Here is a 10912-nt window from a genome sequence, read left to right as displayed (position 1 = left end):
TATTTCATTGTCTATCCTATTATAAGCTTAAAATATTACTAGTGACTCTGGAAGACTGAGGCTTTTATTTTGAAATTTTCAGTAAGCCTTATTTTAAATGGGCAACACTGGGTGAGCTCCAACATTAGTGTGAAGCTCAGTCCTGAAATGATCTATTGTTTAAAATGCAAAGGCTTTTATTTTGTAGAGCATGTTTTGTCTTATTTTGAAAGTCCAGCATGGTTGTCCCTTCAGGTCTGGGTTCGTTCCATTAGTTAAATAGAACCTGCTTGCTATTTAAAAATCATTTTCTATGCTCTTGTCAGCTCACAAAATCCATAGTAACTATGGAAGGTGTGGGCTTTTATTTTGAAAGTTTCAGAAGGTATTATTTCAAATGTCCACCATAGTACAATTTCCAACACTGGGTGAGCTCCAACATTAGTGTGAAGCCCAGTGCTGCAATGATCTATTATTTAAAATGTAAAGGCTTTTATTTTGCAGAGCCTGTTTTGTCTTATTTTGAAATTCCAGCAGTGTTGTCCTGTCAGGTCTGGGTTATTTCTATTAGTTATATAGAACATGCTTGCTATTCTAAAACCATTGTGTATGTTATTATAAGCTTTAAATAATCATTAGTAAGCATGGAGGGTTGATGAAAGAAATTGACCTTTAGGGTCAATCACTGTTGTGTGGATGTTGGAACAGCAGAGCATGCTGTTTAAGTTCCCCACACAACATGGCCGCCATGTACTTGCCCCCTATGAAGATGGTGAAAGGGGGTCAGGTCAGGTTTAAGCCATAGAAATGAATGAAAATCAATGAAAGTCAATGCAAAGTCCTCAGAAAGATAGTAATCCATGCATGTGTGTGTGGGTGTGTGTCTGTCTGTGTGTGTGTCTGTCTGTGTGTGAGTGTGTGTGGGTGTGTGTCTGTGTGTGAGACACAGAGAGGCAGAAAGAAAGACAGAATCACATCCAGACATATACAGTAGGAGATACACAGAGCTATAAATAGAACAGTGAGGAATGAATCAGCCAATCAGCAAAGAGCATCAGTGTAACTTTAAAGTGATAAAGTGTAAAGTGATTGTCTTTTAAGGACTGATTTTGTTCCATTATTAATAAACAATGTAAAGTATACTTTCTCAGTAATGTACTGTGTACATCTTTGAGGTTTAGAGTATCTCTAAACTTTATTTGGAGACTGTGGAGCTCTGTTGTAGACCCACACACAAGGAACACCTTACATATTCATTACCTGACAAATATATGATTATGGCTCTGATTTTAAACAGCACCTGGTACACTTAGATTCAAAGCATGAATCATAAATCCTGTTTCCACTGCTGGTTTGAGCTCGTTAGGTATTTAGGATCAATGTGACTCTTCATTTTGCTGTAATGTGGGCTAAAATTGTAGGGTTGTGTTATTCTGTACAGTATCTGTCGCTTTGACCTTGAAAGGCCAAGCTGTGGTGTTCTCCTACCTTAGAAGAGGCAGTGTTCTGTTGCTATGGTGTGTTTGTGTTTGAAAGTGAACAGCTGCTACTGATCCGTCTCTCCCTGAGCCTGCATACCTTAGTCCCAAAAACCACAGGGCGCTGTAAGAAAACCCTACATGTTATTTGAAAACTTTCCGAATACATTTTATCACGCTTGGATTCCTGGTCAAACTGTCACAGAAAATAAATGAGAAAGGGATTCAGAATTTGTTGACTCCTGCTCACCAGGAGGGGTTTGACCAAAAACCGTGAGACCTAGAGCGATTGTGGGACAGCAAAGGCCTGATTATACAAACTGACCAAAAATGGTGACTCTAGAGCGAAATTTGTCGCGATGAGGCCAAGTAAAAAATAATCTTCCCTGAAAAAAGAACGACTGAGAGCATAAGAAAAGGGCACTAGTCAGGCTGCATCGTGTTGCATTTTTTTGTTTTCTTTTTATTTGATTCCCAGTTCCACCTGGGCCACTGTGGCTCAATGGAAGGTTTTAGGTTTGATTCCAGCTTTCCCCTGTCACATGTCGTTGTGCTCCTGGGCAAGGCAATTAACCTAAAATTTCTCCCTTAGGGAGCAAGCTAATCACTGCTCCCTAAGGGATGTGTTAAATGTAGAAGAGAGATTTAGTTAAAAAAAATATTCTTTTATTATTATTTCTTTGAGTTATTGTTTTGTTTCTTGCAGCAGCAGCACCCTATTCAGCACACGCTGCCCTGTAAAAACCCACCTATGCCAAGAGCTGGCTCTAACCTGACTAAATCTTATGCCATTTCCATGTACACAGTCAGAATTATGCAACAGAAGGTAAAATACTCATTTTTTGAAAGGCTAGCAAGAGCCGTTACTTTGACCAGTTTTAATGTTATCACATACTGCTGACAAACTGCTTTGATCCCCTGTGACATCATAGGCTGTGACATGTTCCTTAGAATGGAATTGTGTGCTCCTTCTTGCTTGCCTTCCATTTAACTTCAACTGTTGATCAGTCAAGAACACAGATAAATCTTTGAGAAATCGCTGAAATGCATTACTTTTTATTTGAAACTTTAAAAAATATGGGAATTTGTGATCTTGATGATCCAGCAGGTTGCTTCTGCTGTAGAAGAGGTTGGTTTTGTTTAATCCACCGGAAACCACAGGACCTCGAGGTAAGACATACCGACACAACTGACCCAGAAACTAAATCATCTAATACAAAGACCCAACAAATACCTATTACAGGCTCCAGAAACACATTTGAAGGACTCAGAAGGTTGCACCGAAACGCCTCTTTGACTTCAGCAGATCCTGTAATCTTTGAAATACTACAAAGAAATCCTTCTATTATCCACAACCTGAATTTGTATACTGATAACCTGAAGCAAAGACCCTCTAACAACAGTCATCAAGACTTGACTGAGAAAAGACAAACGTCACAGGTTTCTGACCCAAACTGTGTTTATGCTAAGATCCAGACAAAAGTAGAGACAACTAATAAGAAGGTTCAACTCTTCAATTCTAAAAACGATTGCTCAAACAGAACTCTGCCAGACACAGAATCAACTAAGGCAAGGACCCAACAGGTTTCCAGTACTGGCTATGTGTCTAATGTGGTTCAAAAGCCAGATGAGACCACTGACAATATGACTCAAGCATCTGAGACAAAATCTAAATATAATCCTTTTTCTAAAGCCCAAAGTGCTTCAGAACAACAGAATCTTAAAGACTTTGATACACCTCTGAATCAGATCAGCAATGGATCCAGAAACACATTTGATGGATGCACAAAGTTGCACCGAAACACCTCTTTGACTTCAGCAGATCCTGTAATCTTTGCAATACCACTAGGAAATCCTTCTATTGTCCAGAACCTGAATTTATATACCGATAACCTGAAGCAAAGACCCTCTAACAACAGTCATCAAGACTTGACTGAGAAAAGACAAACGTCACAGGTTTCTGACCCAAACTGTGTTTCTGCTAAGATCCAGACAAAAGTAGAGACAACTGATAAGAAGGTTCAAATCTTCAAGCCTAAAAATGATTGCTCAAACAGAACCCTGCTAGAAACAGAATCAACTAAGGCAAGGACCCAACAGGTTTCCAGTACTGGCTATGTGTCTAATGTGGTTCAAAAGCCAGATGAGACCACTGACAATATGACTCCAGCATCTGGGACAATATCTAAATATAATCATTTTTCTAAAGCCCAGACTGCTTCAGAACAACAGAATCTTAAAGACTTTGATACACCTCTGAATCAGACCACCAATGGATCCACAAACACATTTGATGGATGCACAAAGTTGCACCGAAACGCCTCTTTGACTTCAGCAGATCCTGTAATCTTTGTAATACCACTAGGAAATCCTTCTATTGTCCAGAACCTGAATTTATATACCGATAACCTGAAGCAAAGACCCTCTAACAGCAGTCATCAAGACTTGACTGAGAAAAGACAAACGTCACAGATTTCTGACCCAAACTGTGTTTCTGCTAAGATCCAGACAAAAATAGAGACAACTGATAAGAAGGTTCAAATCTTCAAGCCTAAAAACAATTGCTCAAACAGAACCCTGCCAGAAACAGAATCAACTAAGGCAAGGACCCAACAGGTTTCCAGTACTGGCTATGTGTCTAATGTGGTTCAAAAGCCAGATGAGACCACTGACAATATGACTCAAGCATCTGGGACAAAATCTAAATGTAATTCTTTTTCTAAAGCCCAAACTGCTTCAGAACAACAGAATCTTAAAGACTTTGATACACCTCTGAATCAGACCACCAATGGATCCACAAACACATTTGATGGATGCACAAAGTTGCACCGAAACGCCTCTTTGACTTCAGCAGATCCTGTAATCTTTGTAATACCACTAGGAAATCCTTCTATTGTCCAGAACCTGAATTTGTATACTGATAACCTGAAGCAAAGACCCTCTAACAACAGTCATCAAGACTTGACTGAGAAAAGACAAATGTCACAGGTTTCTGACCCAAACTGTGTTTCTGCTAAGATCCAGACAAAAGTAGAGACAACTGATAAGAAGGTTCAAATCTTCAAGCCTAAAAATGATTGCTCAAACAGAACCCTGCTAGAAACAGAATCAACTAAGGCAAGGACCCAACAGGTTTCCAGTACTGGCTATGTGTCTAATGTGGTTCAAAAGCCAGATGAGACCACTGACAATATGACTCCAGCATCTGGGACAATATCTAAATATAATCATTTTTCTAAAGCCCAGACTGCTTCAGAACAACAGAATCTTAAAGACTTTGATACACCTCTGAATCAGACCACCAATGGATCCACAAACACATTTGATGGATGCACAAAGTTGCACCGAAACGCCTCTTTGACTTCAGCAGATCCTGTAATCTTTGTAATACCACTAGGAAATCCTTCTATTGTCCAGAACCTGAATTTATATACCGATAACCTGAAGCAAAGACCCTCTAACAGCAGTCATCAAGACTTGACTGAGAAAAGACAAACGTCACAGATTTCTGACCCAAACTGTGTTTCTGCTAAGATCCAGACAAAAATAGAGACAACTGATAAGAAGGTTCAAATCTTCAAGCCTAAAAACAATTGCTCAAACAGAACCCTGCCAGAAACAGAATCAACTAAGGCAAGGACCCAACAGGTTTCCAGTACTGGCTATGTGTCTAATGTGGTTCAAAAGCCAGATGAGACCACTGACAATATGACTCAAGCATCTGGGACAAAATCTAAATGTAATTCTTTTTCTAAAGCCCAAACTGCTTCAGAACAACAGAATCTTAAAGACTTTGATACACCTCTGAATCAGACCACCAATGGATCCACAAACACATTTGATGGATGCACAAAGTTGCACCGAAACGCCTCTTTGACTTCAGCAGATCCTGTAATCTTTGTAATACCACTAGGAAATCCTTCTATTGTCCAGAACCTGAATTTGTATACTGATAACCTGAAGCAAAGACCCTCTAACAACAGTCATCAAGACTTGACTGAGAAAAGACAAATGTCACAGGTTTCTGACCCAAACTGTGTTTCTGCTAAGATCCAGACAAAAGTAGAGACAACTGATAAGAAGGTTCAAATCTTCAATTCTAAAAACGATTGCTCAAACAGAACCCTGCCAGAAACAGAATCAACTAAGGCATGGACCCAACAGGTTTCCAGTACTGGCTATGTGTCTAATGTGGTTCAAAAGCCAGATGAGACCACTGACAATATGACTCAAGCATCTGGGACAAAATCTAAATGTAATTCTTTTTCTAAAGCCCAAACTGCTTCAGAACAACAGAATCTTAAAGACTTTGATACACCTCTGAATCAGACCACCAATGGATCCACAAACACATTTGATGGATGCACAAAGTTGCACCGAAACGCCTCTTTGACTTCAGCAGATCCTGTAATCTTTGTAATACCACTAGGAAATCCTTCTATTGTCCAGAACCTGAATTTGTATACTGATAACCTGAAGCAAAGACCCTCTAACAACAGTCATCAAGACTTGACTGAGAAAAGACAAATGTCACAGGTTTCTGACCCAAACTGTGTTTCTGCTAAGATCCAGACAAAAGTAGAGACAACTGATAAGAAGGTCCAAATCTTCAATTCTAAAAACGATTGCTCAAACAGAACCCTGCCAGAAACAGAATCAACTAAGGCATGGACCCAACAGGTTTCCAGTATTGGCTATGTGTCTAATGTGGTTCAAAAGCCAGATGAGACCACTGACAATATGACTCAAGCATCTGAGACAAAATCTAAATATAATCCTTTTTCTAAAGCCCAAAGTGCTTCAGAACAACAGAATCTTAAAGACTTTGATACACCTCTGAATCAGATCAGCAATGGATCCAGAAACACATTTGATGGATGCACAAAGTTGCACCGAAACACCTCTTTGACTTCAGCAGATCCTGTAATCTTTGCAATACCACTAGGAAATCCTTCTATTGTCCAGAACCTGAATTTATATACCGATAACCTGAAGCAAAGACCCTCTAACAACAGTCATCAAGACTTGACTGAGAAAAGACAAACGTCACAGGTTTCTGACCCAAACTGTGTTTCTGCTAAGATCCAGACAAAAGTAGAGACAACTGATAAGAAGGTTCAAATCTTCAAGCCTAAAAATGATTGCTCAAACAGAACCCTGCTAGAAACAGAATCAACTAAGGCAAGGACCCAACAGGTTTCCAGTACTGGCTATGTGTCTAATGTGGTTCAAAAGCCAGATGAGACCACTGACAATATGACTCCAGCATCTGGGACAATATCTAAATATAATCATTTTTCTAAAGCCCAGACTGCTTCAGAACAACAGAATCTTAAAGACTTTGATACACCTCTGAATCAGACCACCAATGGATCCACAAACACATTTGATGGATGCACAAAGTTGCACCGAAACGCCTCTTTGACTTCAGCAGATCCTGTAATCTTTGTAATACCACTAGGAAATCCTTCTATTGTCCAGAACCTGAATTTATATACCGATAACCTGAAGCAAAGACCCTCTAACAGCAGTCATCAAGACTTGACTGAGAAAAGACAAACGTCACAGATTTCTGACCCAAACTGTGTTTCTGCTAAGATCCAGACAAAAATAGAGACAACTGATAAGAAGGTTCAAATCTTCAAGCCTAAAAACAATTGCTCAAACAGAACCCTGCCAGAAACAGAATCAACTAAGGCAAGGACCCAACAGGTTTCCAGTACTGGCTATGTGTCTAATGTGGTTCAAAAGCCAGATGAGACCACTGACAATATGACTCAAGCATCTGGGACAAAATCTAAATGTAATTCTTTTTCTAAAGCCCAAACTGCTTCAGAACAACAGAATCTTAAAGACTTTGATACACCTCTGAATCAGACCACCAATGGATCCAGAAACACATTTGATGGATGCACAAAGTTGCACCGAAACACCTCTTTGACTTCAGCAGATCCTGTAATCTTTGTAATACTACAAAGAAATCCTTCTATCATCCACAACCTGAATTTGTATACTGATAACCTGAAGCAAAGACCCTCTAACAACAGTCATCAAGACTTGACTGAGAAAAGACAAATGTCACAGGTTTCTGACCCAAACTGTGTTTCTGCTAAGATCCAGACAAAAGTAGAGACAACTGATAAGAAGGTTCAAATCTTCAAGCCTAAAAACAATTGCTCAAACAGAACCCTGCCAGAAACAGAATCAACTAAGGCAAGGACCCAACAGGTTTCCAGTACTGGCTATGTGTCTAATGTGGTTCAAAAGCCAGATGAGACCACTGACAATATGACTCAAGCATCTGAGACAAAATCTAAATATAATCCTTTTTCTAAAGCCCAAACTGCTTCAGAACAACAGAATCTTAAAGACTTTGATACACCTCTGAATCAGACCACCAATGGATCCAGAAACACATTTGATGGATGCACAAAGTTGCACCGAAACACCTCTTTGACTTCAGCAGATCCTGTAATCTTTGTAATACTACAAAGAAATCCTTCTATCATCCACAACCTGAATTTATATACCGATAACCTGAAGCAAAGACCCTCTAACAGCAGTCATCAAGACTTGACTGAGGCAACAAGAGAGACTTTTGAATCAACTAATGCAGAGACATCACACTTTCCTGGAGCGGATTTAGTTTCATCGTCAATTCAAACAGAAGATCCAACTAGTGGTGTCTCTCCTTTAAGCAGACAAAACGTCTACATGTCTCAGTTGTCTGCGGAACATCTGGACCCTTCTGCATCTAGGAGAAGACATGAATTAAGAGTAATTCTTGAAAACCCCAAAATAAATTTTCAAAAAGCATCTCCATCAAGACAAGGATTGAATCAAAGGAGAAATAACAAAATACACAGGACTGAAGATACAGAGGACAATAACCCTTCTATGGGGACTGTAGAAAGCTCTTCCATCTCCAGTGCAGCTCAGCAGCCTGCTTGGATCAAGACCTGCACTTTAGCTTCTTTCAATCTGATTCAAAGAGTAACTGGGGTTTGTGTGCACATAGCTGGAAGAGTTTTCCAAAGGCTTTCTGTATTTTTGATGTCTTTATCAGATAGAGTTCTGACACTGGTTCCTGAAAATTTTATTTGAATCTTTATAGCAATTCCATTACTTATAGTTGAGCTCTCAAAATAAGGCCAGGCTGGTACACCTAACAATCAAAGAATAACCTTTTAATAACTATTTCAGTAAATATGATTTTAATGGTTATTTGGTGATCTGTTAATATTTTGTTTTATTACCACAGAAGATGCTGGGATATGCTTATAGTCTTACATTTTATAACAGAAAGGATCACCTGGGTTTTGTTTAAACTCTAACTTTTAGTATGACATAGATAACCTGGGTAAATACCAAAAAAATATATTTTTTTAAAAGGAAACCTTATCTAAACCAAACAGGGATGATGTAAAACATGTAAAAACATTTAAATGAAGAAAAAAGAAATATTTTCATACGTGGGTTCTCTCCTGGTGCTCAGGCTTGCCCAACAGTTCAAAAACATGACTATTAGGTTCATTGGTCTCTCTAAATTGTACTGTTTTATTCTTATTCGAACTTATATTTTTGTGTTATTCCCAATTGATATTAATGTCATGTTAAACTTAAAAGAATGTCTTCAGTTAAAATACTTTATGTAGTCCATTTGATTTGTTTTCTTAGTCAAGACCAATTTGTCTTTTGAAATGTATGTTCTGTGAAACAATTAAAATATTTATAATAAAACAATACAAACCACTGAAGAAATACAGTTGAACAAAAATCTTTTAATAATCTCTTTCTCCATTCAAAATTCCATTTTCCTTTTAATAATAAATGAAATTGTGCTTTGTAATCACCAAACTGCTAAGTAATATCAGCAGAGTCCTACAAGGCAAGACTTTCATTCAAGTCCAACATCCTACTGCTCATTTATAAAAATGAAATTAACACAAATCACCAACAGTAGGTTCTGAAAGTTCAATCTGATAAAATACCTCTACATTGTTCCCTGTATAAGTAACCTCTGCAGCAAACGACTGTTTTCTGCTCCACCATCTATAATCTTCTCACTCTCTAGCATCTTCAGTACTGGCTTTCCGAGGTGGAGTGCAAGAAAGAGTACAAACATAATGTACTCAAGTAAAAGTACAGTTACTTTGATAAAATTTTACTTAAATTATAGTAAAGTTACCAGTGTCAAATAAAGGTAAAAAGTACCTCAAAACTTTTTTCTTTGGTAAAAGTCAGTTACATTTTTATGAGCAGAAGAAAGTCCTTCTTGTGCATTTCATAAAGCAAAATAGCAGATAATAGTCTAAAACAGTTTCTAATTAAAGGGGGACCTTTATTAACTAGAAAAATGGCATTTCCTGCAAAAATGCAGTGTGAATGCTGTAAGCTAAATATTTTAGCTGAAAGCTGGCAGAAACAAGCTGAAATTGACGGCAGAAAATCTGCTGAAATCTGATAAATTAGAAGAAGTAGAAACAGCAAAGAAAAACTGTCATCTGTTCTGTTTAAGCAGGAAGACTTATTAGCTATAAAACAGCTTAACAAGCTCATCCAGGAGGAGGGAATGCTGCAAGTCACTGACTGGATGCAATCTGCTGGGTTTCCTTAGACAGAAAAACTTTTTATCCAATTTGAATAAATAACTGAATCTGACTGCACTGTTCAATGGTTAGGATTAATTGGAATTTATATACCTGACTTTTGTGAAGTGCCTTGAGACGACATGTGTTGTGAATTGGTGCTATATAAATAAACTGAATTGAATTGAACAATGTAAAGTTACCTCAAAACTACTTGTTCAAACAGTTGTTGAAATGCAAGAAGTGACAAAAACTAAAAAAAAAGCAGGAAAGAGCTGCCCATGGATGAGTTGAAAAAGCATAGACTGAAGCAAAAATATATCCTAAGAAGTTGAATTCAGTGCTAAAATACATTTAAAAATAGCAAAAATTCAGAAAAAGAATGAACTAACAACAAATATGCTGAACAAACACAAAAACAAAGAAGAAATTGCCTAAAAAAGGCAAACGTGTTCTTCAGTTAAGAGAGAAGAGAGGAGAAAGAGAAGCTAAAATGCTAACATTAGCATAGTGGCTATCACTAGCATGAAGGCTGATATTAATTTAACCCATCTACCATGCAAAAAGCAATATATAAACTAAAATTAGCTAAAATGCTAATGCTTAATACAGCCTATATTCAAAAGTCTATGAAATAGCCGTTTAAAATTATTCACTCTTCAGCATTCACACAATAATAATAATAATAAACTAGAACATTTCTGAAGAAATTTAGATGGGGCCTGCCTCTTGGTGCGTGCTTCTTGGACCAGAGCCAAAGGTTTGGGGCTGAGGTACAAAACCAAAGCAACACAACGGTGTGCATCATGATTGAGGGTAGAAGGTTAAGATGTCTATCTATACCTGTTCTTGTTTCACCAGTAATCA

The 10912-nt window shown here is 38.0% G+C and overlaps 1 protein-coding gene across 1 annotated transcript; it reads left to right on the top strand.

Moving 5' to 3' along the window:
• The first annotated feature begins 967 nt into the window (after positions 1-967).
• LOC124880266 lies at positions 968-9556 on the top strand. Its single transcript, XM_047385257.1, has 2 exons — positions 968-2627; positions 2701-9556. Exon 2 carries the CDS (start codon positions 3102-3104, stop codon positions 8559-8561), a length of 5460 nt encoding a protein of 1819 aa, XP_047241213.1. The 5' UTR covers positions 968-2627; positions 2701-3101; the 3' UTR covers positions 8562-9556.
• The last annotated feature ends 1356 nt before the right edge of the window (positions 9557-10912 follow it).

This window comes from Girardinichthys multiradiatus, chromosome 14 (assembly GCF_021462225.1).
Source record: "Girardinichthys multiradiatus isolate DD_20200921_A chromosome 14, DD_fGirMul_XY1, whole genome shotgun sequence".
Lineage (NCBI taxonomy): Eukaryota > Metazoa > Chordata > Actinopteri > Cyprinodontiformes > Goodeidae > Girardinichthys > Girardinichthys multiradiatus.
This window is presented reverse-complemented; position numbering and strand designations above follow the sequence as displayed.